This window comes from Lathamus discolor, chromosome Z (assembly GCF_037157495.1).
Source record: "Lathamus discolor isolate bLatDis1 chromosome Z, bLatDis1.hap1, whole genome shotgun sequence".
In the NCBI taxonomy this organism is placed as follows: domain Eukaryota; kingdom Metazoa; phylum Chordata; class Aves; order Psittaciformes; family Psittacidae; genus Lathamus; species Lathamus discolor.
The window spans coordinates 84,310,350-84,336,987 of NC_088909.1; the positions used below are offsets into that span (position 1 = coordinate 84,310,350).

A 26,638-nucleotide genomic window follows, 5' to 3' on the forward strand; every position below is an offset into this window, starting at 1 on the left:
AGTAGCCTATCAGTTTAAGCTGCCTCTGTCACTAATGGCCAGTGTAATCACAGGATTACTGTTGTGGGCTTCTACTTTGCATAAGTGTAGCACACTGTATGTGTGAAGTTAGAGGATAAGAGATGTTGAACACTTTATCAATGCCTTCTTTACCTCCCAGGTTGGTTGTGAATCAGTGTGGACTCTGCAGTGAATCTTTCCAGCAATCTCTGTGTCTTTAATTGCATTGCCATTGTATTCACATTGGTACTTTGAAATATATAATTTAATTCTGTTATTTTGTCTAGTAGTGTAATGCCTAGAAGCCTTTATCAAGAGCCAACCCCACTGTATCATTTACAGCAGAAATACAGAGTGCATGCTTTTGCCATAGAGTTTACTTATGGCTTAGTAGGTCTTATTTTACTGTAAAGTATCTAGAGCACTGCCGTGGTATTCTTCAGGATGCCACTCAATTTCTGTGAAGTAAAGAGGAAAATACTTGGAATCACTTGATCTTTAATAACAGTGCAGGTGCTCACTTACAGTTTTAGATCGATCATACATGACGATATAAAATTAGTGAAATAAAACCACACTAAAAATAAGCCTTTCCCCCCCCAGTCTTAAAATCTTTTACTTTATATGCTTAAGTTATGCTTTCATACTTGGATGCTGATTTTCCTTGGGTTGTCTTTATTGCATTCTGTATGTTGGTGTTTCTTTTTAGCTTAGAGTGTGATCCACACATTATCTTTAACACAAAAACTTAAGGTGTGATGTATTGTATAGACCTTATGTATAATCTTGTGTAGCTACACGGCCAACATTTTGATTTGTTCAAATACAAAGAGTTCTTCTGTGTTTGTAGCTTGCAGAATACCTACCGTTTGTGTGTAGCTTTTCCATGGAAACAATAGTAAACTCAATAGCAAAACCAAGACTGTAATAAGGAATGCATTGTTATTTGTATCGTTGGCTCTTTCTTGTACTCATCAAATCCTTGTTCTTTTTTCAGTCTTTGAAGTAGCAAGAGAAAGTGGTAGATGTTTGCAGGGCTCTCAGAGAGAAAGACTCTTTAAAGGCTGCGAAATTCTTTTCTTGGTGTTTTCAGGAAAAAGCTACTACCTTTCACTTGTGGGTTTCCCTTTTGCTTATTCCTCTACTTGCAGCAGTCTAGATCCTCCATTGTGGAGACCTGCCTAGTGTTAATATCGCACTGTTTTTAATAAAGCAGAAATAAGCCAGAATAATTGGGAAGATCACATGGTTTAGTTCATTTCCCATACATCAGAGATCATCCTGAAGTGATGATATGTGGGGGGATGATCAAAGTGTCATGTTTAGACTATGTATTACGTGCAAAGGGTAAGGTAAAATTATTTTTTTTCTTGGACTTGCAGCCCTTACTTGGATCCAAAGCATAAGATGGCATTAGAAATTTCATGATACATAGTCTTTTTAAAATAGAGGTAGAATTTATTGCTGTACTGAAGTATTCAGCAGCAGACTAAGACTGTACATCTAGTTTATTGTATCTTGAGACTGCATAAATGACCACATTGCTATTTTAGGCTTGCATCAGACATAGACTAAAGAGAAGGGGCTTGTCTCAGTTATGGTGGCATGCAGCACTGTATTTGTACATGTCAGTGCATGACCTAGGGATCAGCACAAACTACTTTAGCATTTATTCATGCAAAAAAATCCCGGTCTTTCTCAAATATGTTTTTTAGTCCCTGGTCTGTGGGTTCGTAGTCCCTTAACTGATCCTTACAAGCCTAATGAGTAATGGAAAAGTTAAACAACTTGTCAGTAAGCTAGTTACCCATGCAGGAACTATGCTCTCACTGGAGACCCGCAGAGGCTCTGCAGTTTAAAAAGTGTAGACCCACAGGTTTTGTGGCTGTGCTAGGCAATACAGAGGAGAGATTTTTGGAGATGATGAGAAGAGCGTGGAATTGCTTGAGCTCTGTGGAACCTCCTTGGGACAGAAATCATGGTGGCACCCATCAGTGAGGCCGCATGGTTCATCATGCACCCCTAGCAAAGCCCTAGGCAGTGTGTGGAGGTGATCCATTTGGCTGTGTCTGTTGCTGGAGACAGCACAGGCAGTGCAGGGGAGAGGCGCTCTGTGAGAGGAAAAGAAATCCGAGACTAGTGGATACATGTGAAATAGTGTCAGGGTATTAAAAAAAAGAAAAAAGGCCAAACCAGGATAATCATCCAAAATGATCAAGATAACTTATGATAGTGTAAGTCATTTTGTTGCCTGGTGGTGGGCAGATGTAGTAGTTGCTCTGGAAGCAGTTGGTTTATTTCTGCCTGGCAGGTATAGATTAGGAAGGTGTCTGACACACAAACAGGAGAGCAGTGAAAAAATGTAATTATCCTCACTGAGGTGGGGGTTATAGCTTGCTTGACTGCTTTCAAATCAGTTTAGCTGCAATATTCTGCCTAGAGTCATCCCTCACTTTCATACTCAGGTTACCATGCCTCTTTCCCATTTGTTGCTCTGGTAGATGGCAAGTACACAGCAACCTAACTAGAGGCAAAATCTAAAAGCAAGCAGAGTTGTAGATTAAACTACTCAAAAGGAGACATTCTATCCTCTACACCCTTTACTTGTAATCTTTGAAGGTGCTAAAATAAGGCATTAGATCTTAGCCCCCTCTTCCTCCTGAGCAGCAGTCATTAGTCTGTGTTTATCTGAGTGAGGGGTCAGCCCAGCCAGGTGCCACGGATGCAGGGAGGGAGCAGCTCCTGCATTCCATTGGTTTTACCACGTAGTTAGTGTTTAGTCCTGGTTTAGGTTCTTTGTATTGCCCACCCGTCAAAATTTCTTGCTTTATAGAGATGCTCTCAAGGTTAACCAGACTTCTCAACAGAGCTGTTACGTAAAGCTGCTGTGCTGCTGTTCTCATAGAGAAGGAGGTTATAAACAATGCATAGTAAATGTTAAATCTGATCCTTTGGCTTCCTTGTGTATTGTAACCAGGAGGTAATTTCTCATCTGCAGTTAAAAGTATTTTACCAGTTTTCCTCTTGAGGAATTGCTAGTGGTTTCCTTTGGAAAATAAAATACTCTGTGGAATCTCTCTCACTCATTTTAGTATTGCTTATAACATATTTAGTGCTAGTCTTTGATACTGTTTTTGAGTTTTCAGATAAATGTCATGTACATCAAATACAGTTGTTGTAATTTTGATTTTTTTTTAATAGAGTATTAATTCAAACCAAGTTGGGACAATGGAAGGTCCAAAAATTCCCTGCACGACAACAAGCCATGTAGAAGGTACACGTTTTTATTTCATAATTTTAATTCCATAATACAGTTTTTTATTCCATAATTTGCAGACTTTAAAAGCTTTAGAAAGTTGACACAAATTCAGACACTATTTATTTATTCAGGAACATCATATGTTCCATGACACTAGAAACCTGTAAGTAGACAACAGTGAAATACACTAAGAGTTGTGTAAATTGTGATACTCCCTACAGAGTGTATCTTTTCCAGTGTCAGACTGAAATGTGCACAAAATATTATGTCACTTATAGTGACCAGAAATGCCTGAACTAATTTTATTGTAAGAGACAGAAAAATGTCAGAAATTTCCAGGAGAGGGCAGTGTTTAACTGAAGGAATACTCCAGCTTGCAAAATCCAGGAAAGCCAAATAAGTCGATAAAGATAGGAGCAAAACAACGTTTGGTATGAATAGTTTTTGGGACCCAGTCCAGACTTCTTAATGTGGAAAAGTTCCCATTAGACATTCAATATTTTAGTGAGCATTTCACCTCTGTAAGTATTGTGGGACTGTGCCTGCTGATGAGAATGCTCTTTCATTACCAAAATATATGTCAGTATGCACTGGACATACAAGCATGTCTTACAGCTAAAAAGAAAACCACAAGAAAAGCATCAGAAGTATGACACTTTGGGCATTTACGTATGACTGTTAGAAATTAATTAAAGGTTTTCATCCATCAGTTGGCCATTTGCTTGTGTGACTAGTACTGTATATTTGGCTAAAGCAATAAGCTGGAAACTGTGAGCTCCGTGAGAGGTTCATTCTTGCTCAGTGGCGGTGCTGGAGGCAGCCCTACTGAGGGCAGCAGGACTGCAAGCACCTGCGTAAACTGCTGACAGGACCAGGGCCAGACTGAGGGAAAGGAATGGGACTGCAGTTCCAGGTGGCATTTGCTAGAAACTTTTACATGAATGGATAAAATGGGGACATAGATGTCATGTAGCTCTCGTTTAAACATGTAGGCTGCCTTTTTTAGTGGTGGAAAAGGGAGTTTTATACCCAGTGTTTCCAGCAGCATTCTGCCATTATAAGGGAAATTTATATAGAAATTATAAGCAGCTGTTAGCAGTTGCAAACTATGCATCTGTTAGTGTAAGTGGCAATTTACCATACAAGGTTTGTGAACTATTTTGCTGATGCAGTGTGCAAACATTGACTCTGGGTATTCATCTGCCCAGCATGATCTTTGTGCTGCTCCTCAGGGGTAGAAAGTGAATGGCTGGATTGGTAGCACTATATGTGGCAGTAGCTTGGGTAATACAACTTCTAGGGGATAATCACTTTGGTGTTTTTCACTAAAACCAGTTTTAATTCTGGCTGAGTTGGCACAAGCAGGTAATGAACGTCAGTGGATATTGGTTGTCCAGAGGGAGAATCCCCAGTTCAGGACATCTAGTTTCATTTTGGATTCTGATTGTAAAGTTTCTTATCCCCCCTTTACGCCAAAGATACTTGACATAGATACTGCCATAGGCACACCTGCTTGTATCTGTTTTCAGTGGAAGTTATACACTTCTGTGCCTTTATGCATCATTTTGTGCCTCTTTAAAAAAAATTCCTGTAGTTCAGCAGCAAGAAGCAAAATATGCCATGTTTTGGCAGTATGCAGGGCCTATATACAAACACATTGTAGTAACCATGCTTGCACGCTTTGCACTCTGTGTTAGCTACTTGTAGACATGAGGAGCCTATAACTACTGCTTGTACGCTGATGAGCAGCAAGGTTTTTTAATCTTCTTGGGTTTTGATATTGTTATTGGTTACCGTGTTTCTATAAATGAGACTTTTTCAATTTATTTTTTTTTTTACCTCTTTCACTAACCACCACCAAATCCACATAATGAAAAATCATGAATGATTGCTCCTGGTGACCAGTAGCCTGTCTTACACTCTCCATTTGCCTCATTTTCAAGACTGAGTTAAAATCATTGCTACTAGAAGCAGAAATGATACGAAATGATTGATAGAATACTTTTTACTACATCCCAGTTGCATTCAGTGAATTCCTTTATAAAATGGCTGCTAGGCTTAGGACATTAATTTGGCTCATTCATGTCATGAAAGGGTCCCCCTCAGATTTTAAAACTGCTGCTATTCCAAGAAGTAGTAACTACTCACTTCTGGGTGGACCTAAAGTCAAGATAAACGAACTTTTAAAACACAGTGCTATCAGAAGCCCTGGGCTATTGTCAAGTGGAGGTTGCTATAGTAATATGTTGTTTCTTGTGAAATGCAATCATACGAAAGCAGTGTGTCAGTGTAAGATGATGCTACTAGCTTAGCAGTGAACCTCCCATACCAACTCAATTAAATTCAAATATATGGAGTGATACATTATCCAGTAGGGATCCAGAACAAAAGGTGAAATAGATGTTATTTTGGCTAATTCAGTAGTTTGTGCTTTTTTTCTGTTTTCTGACCTTGAAATTCCATGCCCATAAGTTGACTGAATACTGTTATGTATTGAGCATACAGCTTTTTATTTCTGAGTATTGTGAGACTGAATAATAATACTAACAACAGTAACAATAACACAATAATAATAATAATGCCAGTTATATGACAATACTGTAAAAATATCTTCCTATTGAAGTTTTTAAAGAAATTTTCTAAAGTTACAGTTATAGAAGAAATAGTCTGTTCCTTATAGCTGAAAAGCAGTGCCAGGAATGCTTTGTTTGGTGGCACTAGTGAATTTGTGTTCTGTGATTGTTAGAATGCAAGGGGAGGTATACATGTGACTACTGCAGAAGGTTAATTAAAGAAGGTGGATTAATTAAAAATTAATGATCAAGATTCTAATCGACAAGGACTCAGTCCTGACTCCTGCCAGCATGAAGTGGCACTGCTGGGGTGAGGGACATCAAGTGTACTGGTTGCAGTGGGCCCTTAATAGCATCTCAGAACTTGGTCTCTCAGAGACCTGCAGGTTAGGTAGGGTTGCTGAACTGTTGCTGAAGATTGTGCTGAAGATTGTTTTTCCGAAGATATATTGATGCAGCTGTCTTTTCTAAACTCAAGTATAGACGTTGTGCAATGCCAAGAAAGTACAGAGGTCCCAAACCCCTACATTTCTCGAGACAATCCCCCAAACCACCCTATACTGGCTGCTGAACCATACTTAGTTCAACTATTTGCTGGAGCCTGAGAACAGAGAGGGATTCATGTGTCTTGGAACAGATGTGAAGCTTGAGTTGGGAGATTCAATATAAAATAAAACATATTTACCAGCATAACTCTGGCTATATAATTATTATTATTTAAAATATGTTCACTAAAGAATAAGGCTCCTGGAAGCCTGAGTGATGCTGGTGTTCATTTGCATTCCTATAGCCAGATATCTCCTGTTTGCTCTTTCACAACAGTCCTTGAGGCTGTGTTTGGGCAAAACTGGCAAAGTGTGTTCCTTGTTTTGCACCTGCTGTGGTCTTCCCAGCAGGCACGGGACAGAACCGTTAGAAAAAAGCACATGAAAGCCGTGCAGAAGAAAAGCAGAGCACAGCTGCTCTGCAGAGTTGGTGTGAGGAATGCAAACTGGTGATTTTCTGAGTCTGGGGGGGTTAATCAGCAGCTGGCTGAGAAATCGTGGTGCTTGCCTAGCCTGGACATAAGTGTGACAATAACATGGCACTGTTGTGCATCCAGCTTTCACACTGCCCATGGGAACGCTGCTGTGGGGAGATACATGGGCTGCCTGTATCCATTGGTCTGACTTGCCTGCCCCTTGTGTCCCCCATCTATTCGAAAAATGAAAGTGACCAGCAGCAGCAACCAAAGCAGACCCAAGTTGACATTGCTTGTTACTAAAGGCAAGAATCTTTGCTTTTACAGGTCCTGTGAGCTTGGCATCTGGTGAATTGTCCCAGGACAATACAAAGGTATGGGTTTCTCTTTATATTAAATTCTGTTTAGGCTGAGAAGCAGCAACCTCTGCTTGGCTATCTGAGCACCTCTCAGAGCTAACAAATAAATAAGGTGACTAATGCCTACCAGACAACATTTCCTGCCCGTTCCTATACTGTGGGAATAGTTACATGTGCAGATGATTATTATTTGAAAGAACCTGTTATGTGGTTGTGGGCTGGAAAGCTGGGTTGGAGAACCAAGCTGTGCTTTTGGATCAGACAGCTCTTGCGTTTATGGTGAACCTTAGTGCACTTGGTGGTTCAGCTGCCAGTCTGGGCTGAGCACAACCTGTTTTGACCAAGTGTCATCCTTAAGATAGCGTGATTCATTACATCTGAGGAGTTAGTCTCCGAGAGAGACCTTGTGGGTAACTGTGAGTCTTTAACTTGTCTTAACTGGAAAAAATGCCTGATGTAAAACATATGGCAGTTCCCATTGTCATTTATGTGGAGGTATCTAACAGGTTTTGGAAAGGACCAATATTGTGAGAAGTCTCATTAATGGTCAGTCAATTGTATTTGATCTCTAGTCTTCTATTCTGCTTTTTATTTATATGTATCCGCTTACAAAACCAGAAAACCTTTGTCTCAGTGTTTTGTTTTATCACCTTTCAAAGCCTTAGGTAGATTACTAGCTCAAGTGGGTGTGAAGCTAAAATGATGATTCACTTTGTGAGAAACATCTGGCAAAAAATCTGGCAAATGAGATAAAAAATTTGGCGAATCTGATAAAGGTGTGTCATGGTTTAAGTCCAGCCGGTCACTCAGAACCACGCAGCCACTCGGTCACTCCCCACCACAGCCTTCTTCCTCCTCCCCTCACCCCGCTTCCGAAGGGATGGGGAGGAGAATCGAAAGAATGTGAGTCCCACGGGTTGAGATAAGAGCAGTCCAGTAACTAAGGTATAACACAAATCACTACTGCTGCCACCATCAATAATAAGGGAAGTAACAAGGGAAGAGAATACAACTGCTCACCACCCGCCGACCGATACCCAGCCTGACCCGAGCAGCGATCTGGGCCTTCTGGGTAACTGCCCTCAGTTTATATACAGGGCATGACGTACTGTGGTACGGAATACCTCCTTGGCTAGTTTGGGTCAGGTGTCCTGTCTCTGCTTCCTCCCGGCTTCCTCTAGTCCCTGGCAGAGCATGAGACTCAGAAACTCCTTGGGCAGAGTAAACATTACTGAGCAGCAACTAAAAACATCGGTGTTATCAGTGCTGTTCCCAGGCTGAAAGTCAAAACCACAGCACTGCACCGGCTACTAAGAAGGAGAAAAATGACTGCTACTGCTGAACCCAGGACAAGGTGATAGGTGGTAGTAGTAATAATAGCTACTAGCTGCTAGTAGTAATAGTAGTAATAATAGCTAGTGTCTATTGATATTAATAACATCTGAATTTAGTGGAATGTTGTTGGACAACCACTTTTGTTAGGCCATTATTACAGAAGTGATGACTTTATTTTTTATAATTGCCAGCTGTGCAGAAGTTTGACCATTTTGGGATTGTTACTGTTGTAATTAAATAATCTCAGAATTATATCTCTGCAGTATGCAAGCATTTTGGAATCTATGTTGAAAACGTATGTTGGGGTAGAGTGTTGAAGTTTACAAGCCTTGCTGAGGGGAAAAGGTTCTGGTACCATATTGACTGTCTCTTGTTTTGATCTTCAGAAAGGCCATAATTGACTATAAAGAATGAACTGAGCTAGGATATATCTACAGTACATTGGCTAGTCAAGGCACTGTTAAACTTTGTAAGAGGAGAACAGACTGAAAACTGGAGTTTGCATGGGAAGTGATATATTGTTTGGTGTCCTCCTCAGTTATGTTTAAAGTTTGAGCCTATAGGGTTCATGTTAGAGTCTAGGAGTAGTAGCATGCTGTATTTGTTACATTTACTAAAATGGATAAAAGGGAGTGACTGCTTGATAGTGTTTTAACTGAATACTGAAAGCCTATAGAACAGCTTACAACTAAGTACAAATGTCTTCAAAGTTATAGCTCAAGTTTTCTGTAAGCTGTTTGAACAGCTTACAACTAAGTACAAATGTCTTCAAAGTTATAGCTCAAGTTTTCTGTTTCTGTTTCTAGCCTTTCCTAGACTCCATGGTTCCTTCTAAAGAAAATGAAGAACATGTCCTTTCGGGTGTAGGTAAGAAATAATTAATCATTTTGATTTCCCAGAAGCTGTTGATGTATACTAATGTGATGCCAAATACACATAGGGCAGTTTCTTCAAAACAGGTGAAGGTCACCGACATTGCTGCCTAGCTTGGCAAAAGATCAGTTTGATCTGTGTCAGAGAGAGAACTTCTTTCAAAGCATCTCTAGCATAGAAGGGTGGTGTATCCAACAGTATCATAATACCATAGGATTTTTCAGTAGTATACTAACTGTTGTAGGAGCAATAATCTTGAAAATAATTTCTGATAGAGCCAGCATGTGACTGAAGGTGAAAAGAAGCATGTAGAAATGTTTAGATGCCAGAATGGTTAGTTGTGGGGCTGGTAGAGGAATATAGCCAGTCGCACTAGGCAGTACATTTAACAGACTGAAACTCAAATGGGAAGGTCAGTGTTTTCAAGTCTGGGGAAAGCTCCGAGAGCTATCTGCAAACATAGGCTCATGCAAAGCACAGCAAATGACAATGAGTAACTAAGCTCTGCCAGTGAGAGCTGCTGTGCAAGGCAGAGACAGCCAGGATGGCATCATTTGCCTGTGGTCCAGTGCTGAGCTCAGAAAGAGCAGCCCAGATGGTGTCATTCAGATAGTCCATACGCAAACTTTGGTGGCTGCAAAATGAAGTGTCACTCTGTGTGTAGAAAAAGAGAGGATATATGTGCATGAATGGGGGTGGTTTTTGTTAGAGGGGAATGAACTGATGTAAACTCAAGAGGCACAGTTGTAACGTAAGAAGCTGGCAGATTATTTTAATCACCTCATTCAATTATCATTCAACAATTGTGTTTGTAATGAATTAATAACATAGATTAATTCATCTAGTTATCTATTTTTCTAGTCACTGTTATGCCAAATGCCTGTACTTCAACCATGTAAGTGCTTGTCTCACTCTCCCATCCAAGGGTTATGAAAGCTGCTTAAGGGAATTGTGAGTAGCAGCAAACATAGTAGTATTCACAGTTATCCTGACTTTAGTGCTTTTGAGCATAGGACAACATAGCAGTCCTTGCCTTGCTCAGTAACGCAGTGCATGTACATGAGATGCTACTGCCCATATGATAAAATTTGTTTTGTCAAGTGAAACCAAAGTGTTGGACTGTATCTCAGCATAGGAGGGTGTGGAGCCATTGGGGAGGGATTATGGTTTGCTAATCTGAAGTCACATCTGCTACAGTCTCTGCTGCACTTACACCATCTGAACGAACATAAGGTAGCTTGAAAGTTGACAGGGTGAAGTTCTCCACCCTGAAATTATAGCTGATTCTTTTTCTTAGTTCTGAAAAGCCTTTTACTTCTAAGGCATCATTTACACAGTGCTGCTTGTGACAGCTGGAACAGGAACCAAGCTCTCTGGCTTCAGACTAGCTCAGTCTCCTCTCTGGTGCTTGGATGGGCAGCTGCAGCAGATCCTGAGTCCTCTGCAAGCAACAAACAAACAATTTTTGCCATGGCTCCTACTGTCAGGAGTGTTTGAGTGTAGATTCTTAGAGGAGCTTTGGGGCAAAAAAAAGTGGTGAATTTGTGTACAACTTCAAACAAGATTTAGGTGCTTAAAATTTTATTTAAATATATTTTCTTAGGATCTTATGTATGTATGAATGAAAATTCTGAATATGGATATGAACATGTAGATACACATCTATCTGTACATATACATGTATATATAAATACCTTTTGTCCCAAGCACAGGCTCAGCTAATATTAAACCAAGAAAAATCTCCTGTTGTACCTCTTACCTGAAAAAGAACCATCCCCCTGTCTCTCCCCTAAATTCTAATTACCTTGTAGTACATTTAAGAAGTTGACTTGTTTGTGGAGAAGCTGCAGTGAAATTGGTTCCGCTTGGTTTAGAAGTACATCGCTGTAACTGAGAATTTGGTTGCCCTCTGTAAGCACTGGAACATGGACTCGCTGCTGGCTGGACTGTGGGCTCTCCTTGCCTATCTCCCCATTTCATACTCAAGTTGGCTGTAATGCTCATAACAGACATCTGATGTGATTTTGCTACTGACCTTGGCAGGGCCTGGGGCCTGCCAGTCAGCACTGTGTGTGAGATCTGATGGGGCTGAAGTGTAGGCTGGGGAGTGAGTGGGCTATTAGCTATGCAGTAAAAGGTGGAAGGGGAGGGATGAAGAAGGATGGAAATAGAGTTTGGTGTCAACCAGAAATTTATAACTTGACTTAAGTTGGTTTTATTGGTTTATTTGAATTTAAAGATCAGTATATGTTCTAACCTGACTCATAACCGCATGACTAAATACCAGTTTTATTATCCTGGATAGTTTTAAACTACTTTTAAAAAAATTGCTTGGCAATGTTGTTAAATGACAATGTTTTTGGCAGGAAGAGCACACAGTGGGGGATAAAGAGAGAAATGGAAATGGTTGTCAGTGGGGGAGAGGAAGAGGGAAAACAGCTAAGGGGGTTTGAGTGAAGAAGAATGAATAGAAACAAGCAAAATGTGGAAGCTCACTGGAAATTTGAGCATAAATCAAAGAGGACTTCTAAGAGTGCAAATGTGAATGCTCTTTGAATGGGTACAGATCAACCCACTTGTGCTTCTAACTTCTTTTTCTCTGTGGTTCTTGCTTTCTGAAACCTTTACCAAAAATCAGTCTCATCATGGAATGCTTTGGGTTGGAAGGAACCTTTAAAGAAGGGGTGGCTTCTCCTGCTCTCTATTTTCTTCCCCAGCCTTCCTTTTAAGCATATTGACCATTCTGTCTCCCTACAGCCAACAAAGTTTTGTGAGTATATTTGCAGGCGCATTTGCAACAGTCAGTAGGATGCTAAAAGCGTACCGGCTTTCCTTGCTCCCTGTGTTCTTCATCATTGGGTTGGGACCTGACAGGCACCAGCTGAGTCTTGCACTTCAATTTTGAGAATTGTGGTTCAATTTGTTGCACAAAAGGCTTCTCATCCTCCAGGAGAGCCCCTGGGGTCCCACCCCTGTGAGTGTCGGGATAGGGATGGGCCAATAAGAATCCAGGAAGATGATGGTTTAGGGGTTCCCATATTCAAGTATTGAAGAAATAGGAGTAAAGTGTGGGGCACAACAGGATACTAGACTGTGCTGGACAGGATTTCTGTTGGGAGTCCTGAGTTCAGTGCTTTTCACACCTGCCAGTCTTTCTCCTCTCTGTATCCCCTGGAAATTGTTAGAGATCTGTTTCGCGTTTATGAGAGGGGAGGAAAAAAAAAAAAAGGATTTTTTTTTTATATATTTTTTTTTTAATTCATTGAGAGAAAACACACTGGAAAGATTGAGAGACAAAAGCAATATCCAGTTGGAGAGGGTGAATGAAAGCAACAAAAATGGAAAGCAACAAAAAAGAAAGATTATTTTTTTTCCTTACAATGTTAAAATATTGAAATATTATGTATTATTGCCAGGCATTGTCATCCTCAGAGTCAGCAACCCTGTACATTTTGGGAGAGAGTCTAGGAGGTGACAGCTGAATGCTGTTACTGTTGGGCATGTGACAGTGTTAGCTGGCATGTGTTTTTAAACATTTATAATTCCTTCCTCTTTTGCATAGCTGCTTTGGGAAGAGGATATTCGTATGGCCATTTATAAAATTTCTCTTTTATAAAAATCTAACCCCTGTTTTTTCTCCCAAGGAAATGCTGTTTGTTTGTTTCCTGTACTTCAGGAAGGGAGGATGATGGTATTTTCTTCAAAATATATTCCCTGCTCTCCTAGTTACAGTGCCAGTGACCTAGTGGTGTTTGTCTAATCTATTGTACTTGTGATATTGTACTGGCAATGAAAAAGTTCTACAAGCCATGTTTTGCAAGAGATAAAAATACTGATGCCAAATTGTTGGCAGTTTGCCTTATATGACCAGGCAGCTATGAAACATTTTTAGTAGAGTCTGCACTTTGATTTTCATGGTTCCACAGAAATCACAGTTCAATCACAGATCAGTCTGAGGAACAGAACTTGATGATTTTCTCCGTGTAAACCAGTAGGGCTGCACTGTAATCTGCAGGAAAATCTGGTTTCAGTATTGCTGTTTTGTTCTTTTTGAATTAGGTTTCCTTACCCTGATTGGCAAGACTTAAAAAGGTGGGTTTGTTAAAATAGAAAAAAGCATGGTCCTGCTCTCAGGAGTCCCACCTCTGTGCAGTTTTTGTTAAGTCTGGAAAATGATTAGTTTTTGTACTAAACTGCAGGCATGTTTTTGACATGCAGGCTCCCTTTTAGTGTTCATTTGCTTTTGGTTTTGGTGGCCAGCATGTTTGTATTTGGAAGTGTTTTGAGTCAACTTTGCCCATTTTGACATTGGAACTATAGGTGATAATTTTATATTACTGATAAATAAAAACGAAAGTTACATGCTGAGTGTAGCCTATTTGAGACTGTTACAAGAATCTCATGATTAAGACTATTCAGATCTTTCCTGTTTGTGGTAATTTTTATCTTTTCCTGGCAGCTTTTGATCTTGTCTTTCTCTTATGTATGCTTTGAGAAAGGTTGGGTGATCCAGAAGAAGCATGTCTAGTCCAGGAGCTACAGACCTTTGCTTCAGTTTCTCTCTTTAACAGATTTACAGTAGGACCTTGGGCATGTCAGTTGTCTTTTCTCAATGTCTCAGTTTTTCACCTGAAACAAGGAAGAGAGAGTGAGATGAGAAATGGGCACTGCAATACTTGGATGATTAGAGATGTGTAACTACTTAGACTGGTTGTGCCGAAGAAGTTCTGGAAGGTCAGTTAGTAGTAAAGGAGGCTTTTCTAAACAGTCATAATTATTGGAAAAGTAGGTGGTCTGAAAATTACAAAGGAAAATAATAGCTGAAGAAAGCTGAAGGCTTGCTGCAGCAATTGCTGTGGCAATTGCACTCTGCTCTTTCCTGCTGCAGCTTTCTGAGACCTTCATGTTATGCTTCTGCTTCTGCAAATCGTTTGCATGGTTCCTTGCACCTTGCAGAGGACTTGGGGTTGATCTGTCACAGTCCTGCCAGAAATAACCTTTAAACAATATTTAAACATGGCAGTAGTTTATTTCAGTAGAAAAAAACATATTCTCATTTGTTTGGAGTGTCTATAAACAACTAAATATTGAAGACTGTAGAATAATTGAGAGCTACAGAAGATGTGGAAAGTAAAATCTGCCTGGGATCTGAAGCTGAACTGGGATCAATTAAAAAGCTGTGAAGAAATCTCTAAGAAGCAGCATCAGGCACTAAAACAAGCTTGTTCTTGTTTCTTCAGTTTCCTCTGCTCTTGATTTTCTGAGACATTATAATTCAAGTTAACCTCAAAAGGAAAACAGAAAGAAAAATGAACAAGTTACAAATGTGCTGTCTGGCTTCCCAGAACTTGTCCTCCTCCTCTGCCTGAAATCTAAAACAAATTTGCTCAACAAACTAATCCTTCAAAAAGAGGCTTGCTATTTCCTGATGTTTAAATAAGTTCTGTTGCCTGTCTTTCTGCCCGGTCTCATTTCATGTTAACATAAATAAACAATCTGGGATATATCTAATGTCAAGTTAGTCTTTTAATGTAAAATATAATCCAGAAATACATTGTGAAGAAAACAGTGGTAGTCTTGAAAGTGCACATATGAATGCGCTTCTCAGCTGGGCTTAAACCACGACATCAGCTTTCTTCCTCCTTGAGAGGCAGCCCTTCCCTTGAAGTCCTCCCTAAAACATGGAAAATTTGATTTTTAGTGAGATGGGGGTTTGATGAACTTTTTCGTGGTGCAAGCTGCAACAACCATGTCAGTAGGAATGAGGCCCAAGTCACACTTGGGTTTGCTTTCAAGTGAGGTTGCATGAGTCCTCTGTGTTGTTAGGGCTCACACTTTCCTCTGTGGAGCTGTGTGAGGAAGAGATTTTTATTGACTCTAGCCCTTCGTTCTCAAGCTTTTGAAAATAAACTCAAGCCAGCTTTTCATCAGGGTACAGGACAGAAAGCAACAAGCTTTCCACCCACTTTTGTGCTGCATATCCCAGCTAGTCTTTTCATGTGAATAAATACTGGACAAGGAGAGCATTTAGGCAAATTATATCTTTATGTACTCTGTTGGAAGTACTTAGTGGTTACTTCAAGAGTCAGGGCATACTGACCGCTGTCACATGAAAATAGTACTGATGAGCTTGTTATGCTAAACCACATCAGGTGAATGATGTGGTAAACAAAGGCGGGGAATGGGGGGAAAAGGATGGGAGGGAAGACAGAAATCTGTAATCAGTCATGAAGCAGAGATCAGAAAGATCTGAGTCAGAGGAACACTCCGAAATCCTGACAGTAGGACAGTGAACTGGACAACATGAAGAGTCTGGAACAATGCCTGTGATAATGCATTGTGCAGGCACACTGACTTTTTGGAGCTGCATTGAGTCAGGACTAGGCAGAGGTCATGTTTTTGCGTCAGTTTTGTAAAAACTCTGAGCCCTTCCTTGTCTCAGTATTGTGGGTGTTCTCCAAGGATCTTCCAGTCTGAGTACAGTTTATGTAAAGCTGTTTCTCTTAAATTTTTAAAGGTACATTGCTCCTTTAGTTTATCAAAGGGACAAGATAGAAGTACCACTATGAACAGTCACTTTTCAAAGGAAATGAGTATTCCTAACAGCTCTCTGTAGGATGCAGCATCATCCATTGACTATCATGAACATGACATTTCTTAGCATGATTTCTTTTATTTTTTGCTATACCTGTTCTAACTGTGGTTGTCACCCTGGTTTCAAAGAAAATATTAAAAGAACAGCCTTAATTAATTTAATAATTCACATTGTAATTAGAAATATACTTGCTGGGCAATAATAAGCAGATAAGTATAAATTTAGATGGCATGGTCTCCTCTCAGTCTGGGTGATTTGCTGCAGCTCTGTGATTCCATGTGCTCTGTCGGGTTAGTAAAAGGATATATCCATGTGGAAGCAAAAGCAGTGGAGCATAAAAACTCTTGGACTGGCAGTCTAGCTTAAAGCAATCCACAAAGTGGCACAGATAAATTGACTGCTTCTCCTGCAGCCTGCCATGACTGCATAGTGTTTCAGTAAATGTTGGGGTCTGCATAGAACCCAATTTTTGGAGATGGGTAGGGTGGCCTGCCACTCTCATCAGGGTGTCCGTGAAGGCAGCAGCTGTTCTGTGTTAATTTCCAGGCTAGTGTCCAAGAAACTGCACAAATAAGTCAATGAAAAATTGACCCAGATTTATAGTACCCTATTATTATTTTGTATTTTTCATTAGTATTTCTTGTATTTATCTCCACAGCATCTATAGGAGACACTTATTACAGAAAAGGGGTCTGCAGAGTGAGTGAGTTTTGTCATCAGCTGTTTAAATGCAAGAATAGAAAACACCTGCATGAGGGGAGGTGTGAGAAGGAGGGTTGTTAGGGCCATTCAGTCTCATGTGAAAATGTGCCTTGGTTTGATACCTCACTTCACTCAGGGCTACGCTCTTCTGGGAGAGCAAACTCTGGCACTTCAAACTGGTAGTGAGAGGAAGATGCTGAACACCAGTGATCTCTTATCCTGTTGAAAGCTGTGCCTTCATCAGTTTGTAATGGTAAGCGTGCAGTGCAAGAACCTCCCCATTCCTCCTTTCCCCCCTCCCTGCCCTTCCCAACCCTGACCTCCTCAGGGTGATACAGTATGCAGAGCTAGTGAGAGAGGTGGGATCCACCAAATACTGTCATATGTTGGGCAGTGATGATGGGCAGTGACTGTCCTGGACCTTTTGGGATCCGAACAGCTGTCTTGCTTGTGGGAGTTCTCAAGAAATCTCTGTTCACAAAATAAGGAAATAAACGGGCCAGTTTGCTGAACTGAATGAATGAATCACCCACCAGGAATTTAGCAATAAGGAAGATCATAAAAACAAGTGGGGGAGGTCATCTGCCAAGATCTTAGAGATCTGGGCTTGGTTCTGTGTTTTTCAGTGATGGGGTCATCAGTGATTTGGGAGAGGGGGAGAACAATGATGTGGCAGTTTCTCCTGACTATTCCGGTATAAACTTTATTAAGAAAGACCCAGGTCTTTGGTAGAGAAGAGAGGTGGTAAAAATAATGTGTGTGACAAGGCATCCTATGAGACCTGTGAGGCTGTTGCCAACAGTGCTCTGCACAGCCATCATGTCATTGTTGTGTGCAGGTGTAAAGAGTGCTAAGAATTGGCAGGTGCTTGGTGTGTGGCATCTGGTGGTAGCATTTTGCTTTTAGTTGCGTTTGATTCACATTTGCTGAGTTTTCAGGATGATTGTTAAGACTTACGTGGGGTACTGCAAATACTTTGTCCATGTTTGTTGGCTGATTGTCTCTGTGGGAAGTTGTGCTTTAATTAGTAAAAACAATAGAATGTAGAAGGTAGGAAAGCCACATGTGCCTGTGGGTCACAGAGGCTGGTGGAGATCATCATCTAGCCCTTTCTACACCATCTTTTGTCGGACCCTTTTCTGCGGCTTAGGGAAATGACTGCAGGTCTTGGGGTGGAACCAAGCTTGGGGGAATCCACTGTCAGGGATGACTGGTCAGAGCAAACTGCAAGGGCAATTTTGGCAGAGCCATTGTTCAAGCAGCTTTCACCAAAGCAGTGTCCAACAGTGACCCTCTCCAGCCTTGTTTCTGGGGTTGGTAGCCAAGTTTTACATCCTGTGTACACCTCTTCTCCATCCTGGGAAGGGGTGCTGTGCACAGAGGGGTTGTCTGCCAGATGAGAAGGAAGTCTGCACGAGAGAGAGAGCTGCCAGCTCCTGCTTTAGGAGTGTTTGGCACTTGCTCAGTGCTGTGGGGCTGTCCTCTGAGTGTGCTGGGGAGGCAACAGTGCCTTTCCATGGAGGCTGCGGATGCTGGTGACATTCCTCTGCTTCCTTCCGTCTTGCCATGAGCCGCAGGAATGTTCAGACAATAGACAATAGACTGTAATATCTCTGAAAAACATGTATATCATTTGGATATGTCTTAGCAAGCATTGGGTGAGAGAATTTAATGTATCACATTATTTATTAAAAGCATTAGCCCTAGGTAACGCACACAACCACCCTATTTGTTCTTTATCTTCACATCTATACCTAGGTATACATAATTGAAAACATTATTTACAGAAAGTAAGGTTAATATTTTCCAGCTAGAAAGCACCTTTTCTCTTATAAGCTGCCAGATCTCTCTGCCAGCTGCATGCAAATGCCACCACTTTGGGAGCAAAGAGTGTCAGGTGAAAAGTAGGTTGGACCATCCCACAAAGTGCAAGAATGGGGAAGAAAAATATTTTTAGCCAAAGACTAAGGCAAAGCCCTTCTTTGTGGCAGAAAACCAGCATGAGGTCTTTCATGGCTGCATAAAGGAGTTTTACAAACTACAAAAAAAAACACCTTTCATGAGGCCTGAACAGAGCAAATAACATGAGTGATATCCAATTAACCCTTCAGAAACAGGGTTAAGGTTGATAATTTATCTGCACTCTCAGACTACCACTGACAAATTCCTGTGTGAGATCCTATTCAGGGGAGATTGTTGTAAGCGGTGAAAAGAGAAACAGAAGACAAACGGCAGGAGTGATGCTCAGGGTTTTATTACAGCAGAAATTTGGTAGCTGGTTCTCTGAGTGTTATGTAATAGGGCTGCTGTTGAAAAATTATTTAATAATCCTCATTTGTATTAGAATGTTCTAAATTAATGCTGCTAGTTTGAGAGAGGGAGCAGGCAATAACTGAGCAATGAAAACATTTATGCAGCATACAGAGGTCATTCAGGAAAGTAAATGTCTCGGCATGTAAAATATTTTAATGCCATTAAATACATGGGCTACGTTTCTGCATTGTGAGTGTTTTGTTCGGTTCTAGTTAACCCTCGCTGGGCTAAACAGAAGTCCAGGAAGACCAATGGGAGTAAGTAAGTGTATTTTAGTTGAATATGTAAGTGAAAAAATCCAAAATTGTTCAATTTAGAGAAAAGATGCACAAATAGACATATCACAGATGTAAGCCAAATTTACTATTTCTCATAAAACAGAACAAAAATATAATTGCTAAAACAAAAGATGTGAGACATTTTAAAGGCACTCTAAAACATATACTCTCTCTAAATGTAAACTGTTGTTTGTCCATGGAGCACTGCCTTTTGTACATGTCTGAAGTGACGACTTTTATTTCGGTTGGCATTAAATGCATCCAATGGGTGAGAGAGCACACTTACGAAGGGAAAATTGCTGCATAGACAAGAAATCTTTTATGTTGGAGCACTTGGGAAGACATTTCCTAAGTGGACAAGTTATCCAACAAAATATGCTCCATCGTTTCCTTTTCTCTCAAACTGTGTCCATGATGGGAGGCAGGTGAGTGCCCTTGATGGTGTGCAGGTGGGAAGGTGTATGTCAGCGCCTGCGTTCCTGTATGCCCAGGGGATTTATCAGTGCAATTTGAGCCTGACATTCCAGGGAGTGGAGATATTCTGAAGTGGATGCTTAAAGCGTGGGTTTATATCCTCTGTATTTTCAGTCATCCATTGTCTGTTGTAATTCCCTGGGGCTGTTAATTGTATATATAAATCAAACAAAGTCTATGGGAGTGTCTAATATTTAAAGTGAAAGTCTAAGGCTTCCAGCGTCTGGGGCAAATTATTCTTTTTAGGCCTAACAAAGCTGGCAGAGCTTCAGTTAAAGGAAGGACAGAACAATGATGTGTTTCAACTGTGTTTTATGTCATTTGTGCGCTTTATGAAGTGCTTGTATAATAATTATTTTATCCCTGAAAACGTGATAGATATTTTTCTAATGGGTTTTGAATTTAATTTGCATTTGAATTGCATTATTTTCTTTCAACAAATACGTTGTTATCTTTGACTGAAATGTGGATTGAGGAATCACTTGAAACATAATATAGAAGTAGCACTGCAGACCTTAGCAGCCTGAAAAATAATTGAAGTAAGGAATGTTAACAAGCTCAAATGTCATCATCTTCCAAAAACTGGCATTTAAACTGATTCACATTCCCTCTTCTTCTTTATGTGGAATACAAAACCATATACATTGTGGGGAAACTAAAAGAAATGTTTGGTGGAGTTGGTTAAGAAACAGTGAACATGTTATTTTTGTATTAGCTCTTGTATAGCCACATTTGAGCCTGCTAAAAAAAAATATAGTTTGTATAGTGTAAAGATGTTGGGGGAAGGGATAATGAGTTCCTACTGAATACTAATTGCCTACGAGTTGTTCAGGGAGACTGTATAAGAATGGAGGATTTGTTGTAAATTAGTCACTAGCTGTATTGTGCATTGCTGTGAGGTTAGACCAGAGCTGTAAAGGTGCCAGCTCTACAAAGTCCTTATGATTCACTAAGTTGGTGTCTGTGTGAAGGAGAAAATACTATTCAGACTAAATATTATTGGAAGGAGAGCTTCTCTAATGACAGTGTAATCTTTCTTTATAACACATAAGCTTTAAGCTCATTTGAGCTGGAAAGATGGGAGTGACAGATTTTGAGTGGGGGTACTGCTGCTTTTGAAACTGCAACCTCCCAAGGTCTGCTGCGGTTTTAAGCACTGAGAGGAGGGGTATTGCTCCTTGGTAATATATGGTACAGCAGTGATTAGTGCTCTTAGTTTTACCTTTAATCTTTGGCTTCTTTAATTCCAGCAATTTGCCTGTCCCTAATTTGAGAGTCCTTGGAAACCTCACTTTTAACATGTAAACAAAGCTTTGAAAAAGCTTGCAATAGTTTGTTTACTTTTGGGATGTATTTTCTCATTTTTACTCAACTCCTATTGTTTTCATTTACATCAAAATTGAGAGGTAAGTTAATGATTCATTGTCACACTGTGACCTTTAAAATAGCTGTGGACCACGATGCAACAGCTCCACTCAGAGCTCTCATACTTTAACCTCATTGCTACTGCTGTAATATTTGCAGCCTGATCTGTCTACATGCCTGGACGCCCGAAGAGAGCAAACATTTACAGCTTCTCCCTCCCCTGTGTTTAGTGGGCAATTCGATCCTTCTTTGTCCATTCCTTTATTTTACATCATTCTTAGACTTGACTTGCTATTGAGAACAACAAAGTGCAACTTTGGGAATCTGCTCTCTGTTTATTTAGCACAAAAATGGACTCAGATTCTGATTCACCTTTTAATTACTCTTGGCCTTCCTTACCTAAAATGAGGATCCGAAGAAGGGCATCCAAACCAGGTAGAAAAAGCTATCGTCTTTTAACTGACTCTTGCTTAATAGCTGTACCTCCTTCTTGTTGTCTGGTTGTGTGCAGGTGGCTCACATGAAGTAGATTTTCTTTCTCTCAAAAATCTACCTCACTGTTAGTTATGATTTTGTGGATAACAGTGCTGGAATTTATTGAGAAGAAAGTATGTTCTCAAAATTTTGTACCGTTCTTTAAAATTATTTTTATTTCTTTCTTTCGCTCTCGGTTTTGTTTTAATTTTGTTTTTCTCTTCTGCATGCATGTGTAGCTCTCACTGCGTAGCTCTCACTCTGGGAGCTGCATGGCACAGCAGTGGCTACAGAAAGCTCTGCTGGCTACAGTTTTAATTTAGGGAGATTCCGGTAATTCAAGTAAGCCTCAAGAACTAACAGGAATTATTATTATTTTAAATTAGAAAAATCTTACCAGAGTGAGGAGGGAATTCTTTTGCTGTCTGTAAATTAAAGTGAAAGGGTCAGTTACTGTCTTTCGTGGCAGGGTCAGTTACTGTCCTTGCATAGTTAAGAGATTGTCCTCCCTTGTTGAGAAGTCTTTGGGAGGTAAGCATTATGAAAGTTGTCAGTATGATAAAGGAGGTTTTAAGAAGGTTGAAAAGCACTGACCAGCAAGTTTATGTTAGGAAGAATCAGCACTGAAAGCTTTAACAAGGAAAGGTAAGTTTTTGCTAAATTTAAAAGCAAAGAAATGAAGAGAAAGAATGGCAACAAAATGTAATTTGTGCTTCCTTCCATAAAATCGCTTTTTTGTGTTTCAGAAAGGGAAAAAAACAAGTAAGAGAAGTAAGATCTGTCAGTGTCATTAAAGTCAATGAGCCAGGAGAACCATATTTACACAGACTGAGACCTTGACCTAGTTTCAGAGAGAAGAATGTGTACAGAATGCACATTTTAACATGCAGATGACTTTTGAACTTCTTACTTTTATTCATGGGGAAATCCTTTGTTTCCCAAGTGCATAGGAGTTTCTGCAATATGTATGGATGCAGATGCAATTTTGCAGAGAAGATGAAATGGGTTGCATGTTGCATGGTGTGCGCTGTTTCCACAACCATCCACAACCATCCTCTGTGCCATTTTTGTTGTAATTTATTATACCTTAGGCAGCCTTTTTTTTTTTTTTTTTCTTAACACTTCACCTGTGGTAAAGCACTTCATACATATCTGTTGTTTGCATGTTATAGTATTGGATCTGGTTTATCATCCCTGCTAACTATACCAACATATGTGGCTGGCATGCAGACCTGATCATGTATGTGGGGTTGTTGGAGCAAGAAGGTGCTCTTGGATGCGTGTGCATGTTTTAGTGGTAAAGTCCAAGGGTTCACTTGTGCTTGAAGAATTGAAATCCTGGCTGCCCACATGATGCGAGAAGTGCCTCTGCAAGGGGACAGCGGGCTCATGATCTGCACTCATGATCTGTTTCTTCTTGGTCCTATCTGAATATGGCCAGTGGATTTTAGTACTTAGGTGTGGGTTATGTGCCTCACAGCTGCATTTCCCTCGTGCAGGAGTTCAGGTCTCAGCAAGAAAGAGGCTTGTAGTGCCTGACAGAAAGTGGTACAGGACTCGTTCTCCCCACCCTGAAAGTCATGGAGGTTTTCAGTACATGTGCTGGGTGCTCCGGTTGACCTGGGCAATGGAATGTCAGCTTCCTCCCTTCCCCTCCGAACCAGCAGGCTGTTGGTTTCATGTTCTGGGGTTGGTTTCCCTGGGAGCTGTGCAGACCTCTGGTGAGAGAGTCTATAGCGGACTTTGCACCATACATATCAGTGTTTTCTGATTTTTAGGTTCCCTGTGTGCCCTAAGGTCAGCTTTTGTCCCTGCCTGGGGACTTGCAAACTGGGTGGTGGAGCCCTTGCTTTTCCCCTCAGCTCCTGGGGACTGGCAAGAGCCAAGAGCAGGCTGTGCATCTTTGGAGCCACGCACTGCAGACTCCCTCCATCCTGATGAGGCTGTGTGTGTCTGGCATAGTTAAAGGTTAATTAGGCTTAACAGAGAATGTGAACATGACTGCATCTTAGTGATTGGGCTGGGGAGGGTGTTCTAGGTTTTCTTCCTTGCTGCAAGACCCCTAATGGTGTTTATTATATTATTTAACGTGAAATGACCGTAAACCAGGTCTCTTCTCCGCTCCTGTTGCACTGCATAGACCTACCTGTTCAGAGCCAGGGACTCTCAGAGCCTTTTCGGAGGCTTTAACTTCAGGGGTGCCAAGAATACCTGTCTATAGCAGGTCTGTCCCACTGTGCTCGGAACTGGGGGTTATGCACTGAGTCCACTCAGGCAGAGGTGGGAATTGAAACTGAGTGTCCCATACCTTGGGAAAGTACTTTATCTGTTGTGCTAATGAGACACTAACTTATTTCTGTTTGTATATCCATTTGTGTAGTAGGTAAGGCCTCTTCTTCAGTGAGGAGGGTCAGGGCTGTGAATCCTATGTTGGAAAGTGATGCTTTCTTGCATCGCATTTTTAGGTGACGAAGATCAAGGTCAATGAGTGACAAGTGCCTTTATCCTCAGTGTTTCTTAGAGGTTACTTTAGGATCACACCTTGAACATGATGGTATGGTTTCCAGCATCTGGATGTCTGATCCTCTCCACACAGTATATAGGAAACGGTGTTTTGGTTTCCACTCCATAGATTTAAGACATTAAATGTTCATCTTTATGAAAACAGCACTTCAAAGCCTACCTCACCTACATTTATTACTATTCTTATGTACTTGCTAAATTTTGCTGTCATGAGTAATTGCACTGTCTCAATGAAGCACTAAGACACCTGAATTCAGGATGCAGATCTCTCATTGGAAGTGGTTGTATGGTCCACATCTAGACATTCATGTCTCTTAGGTCAGCCCCTTGCCAGGAATGTGAGGACTTCTTTCTCCAAATTCAGGTCACCACTTCTGGATTTAGATGATAGCATATCCTCTAAATGCACTTAGCAGTCTGCATTTTTTGCTGACTTCATAGCTCTGTTACTTCCAGTTATACATTAACCCCTGCAGAGGTTGCTGGGGGTAAATGAGATGAGCTGTCTGAAAACTATTCATTGCACCTGGAGAAGGAATTTTGTAATTTCTTTCCTGGGTTTTGGCTTGGTCACATCGATGTATTTCACTTCTATTTTGTTGTGTGCTCTCATAGAACAATTTAAGTTTTTGTGTTTTGTGGAAAACCAGTCAGTGTTATGTTCTTGCCATTTTCCAACATAGGTCATTCAAGGCTATACATTTTCTTGTGCCAGAAAGCATGTTTTGAATTATTGCTATGATGATCATGTGCTTTCTTTTTTTAAAGCATTTTTATAAGCTTTGTGTGCCTGGTAAAATGTGCAGCCTTTGCTATGTAACTTTGATGACAGCATCACAGAAGATGTAGAGAACTTGTGCCTAGTTATTCATTGGTCAAGGTCTTTTATTTTACCCATGTTTGGAGGTTCTCCTTCCCAGAACTGTGGTTTTTGTTCACCTATATATAAATAACGCATACATCTTTCTTGAGTGTTTACCAGGCAGATGGCAGAGAGCTGCAGGGTCTGCTAAAGGAAACATGCCTTTATTTTATTCTTTGTGGTCATGGCACAGTATACAGCCAGAGAGCATTTGGCTCTGGCAAGAGGATCAGCTTGATGAGCTGTGCATCCTGGGTGGTTTCAGTACATATTTGGGTCATTTTTACCTTAGCATCTTTAAGTCCATTACTGACACTTTGTAGAGCTAAAACTCTTTGGGATACTGTCACTCTCAGAAGTAGTTTGCCCTGCCAGTCTTATCTGTCTTTTCATAAGCTGTGCTAAACTTCTGTAGCTGCAGTAAGAATAAACATTTTGAATGGGTAGGGGACATTTTTAAGACATTTTGTTTGAAAATGCACATTGTCGATACCCCTCATCTTTCAGGCACTGGTACCCAAGGTAGTGGCTCTTACGTGCTGCCATATTAACCTGAAGGAAGGTCTGCTGATGGTCCCTGTGACCAAGATAACCTGTAGACAGCAAGGCAGGCTGGGGCAATTAGTGGGGTTGTAGAAATGCAGTGTGATGTGGATATTTGCCACTGTTTCATCACTTTTTAAGCCATGTAGGCATGTCCAGTGGAAATAAGTTACTAGCACTGTCATTGTGCAGTTAATAATGCTTTTCCCTACATTCAGCAAAGTCTTTACATACTTCTCATGTTACAAATTTAGTTTGATGTAGTTGTCCTTTCACGCATGTTGAAACTGGGGTTGGAGGTGGGAGTAAGGAGGTACAGTGGGGTCATGTTGAAACATGAAGCCCAAAATAACCTGCTACCTTTCTTGTTTTTATTTAAACACCAAATGAATATTTATTTAGACATCTCAGCTTTAATAACAGACTGACTGGAGCATCGCCAGAAAAACATATGGCATTTAGCAGTGGTAATCAGTTAAGATTTACCGATGGAAAGTACTGCAGATAACGTATTCTGGGATACCTTATTGTATTTGCACCAGCTTTCTTCAGAAGTTGTTGCTTAGGTTGTTAATGTCTTACAGAGTTTTAAAATAATGTAAAATGTGGTATTAGAACTTGAGACATAAACAAAAAATACTAAGTAATAGGGGGATTTTGTTGTTTCTGTCTCAGGACATATAATTCATAGTGCAGTCCATTAACTGACTGCAGGGACCCCAGCAGTGTCGACTGTTGTTGAAGTCAAGAAACTGTTTCCATAGGCTTGGGTTTATGCCATGAAGTGTGAATTGCGAATCTGTAATGCATGGGCTTTTTTTCAGGGATATGTATTGAACCTTAGCTGCCTAGCACTAGAATGGAATACCTCCCTTGCCAGTCGTACCCAGAGGACTTATATACAAGAGGGAGTGTGCTGGGGAAGGTAATAAGCATGCAAGAAGCAATAGCGAGCCTGACATGTTTTTTCTTCCTGGTTGTTGGTTTAAGCCCAGTGCTTGGAAAGCTTCACTTGCCACAAGAAAGTACCACCAGTTTTGCCAAATCACATTTCCATATGATTTTAGCTGCCAAAAACTGCTTTAGAAAGTAATGCTTTTGTACTATTTATAAACAAAAGCTTTGGGATCTTGGCAGACATAAAAGAAA

At 40.5% G+C, this 26,638-nt stretch overlaps 1 protein-coding gene across 3 annotated transcripts in view; it reads left to right on the plus strand.

Annotated features, from left to right (window-relative positions):
- The window catches only part of ARHGEF28 (Rho guanine nucleotide exchange factor 28), a 126,076-nt gene that overhangs the window by 43,696 nt on the left and 55,742 nt on the right, over positions 1-26,638 (plus strand). The window contains exons 7-9 of one of the 3 annotated variants that reach the window (XM_065661401.1): positions 3,202-3,274; positions 7,121-7,167; positions 9,294-9,354. In XM_065661401.1, the coding sequence (XP_065517473.1) occupies positions 3,202-3,274; positions 7,121-7,167; positions 9,294-9,354 (181 nt within the window). Of the gene's footprint in view, positions 1-3,201; positions 3,275-7,120; positions 7,168-9,293; positions 9,355-21,232; positions 21,523-26,638 lie in introns of those variants that run through there. The other 2 variants (XM_065661399.1, XM_065661400.1) reach the window with 2 other exon arrangements.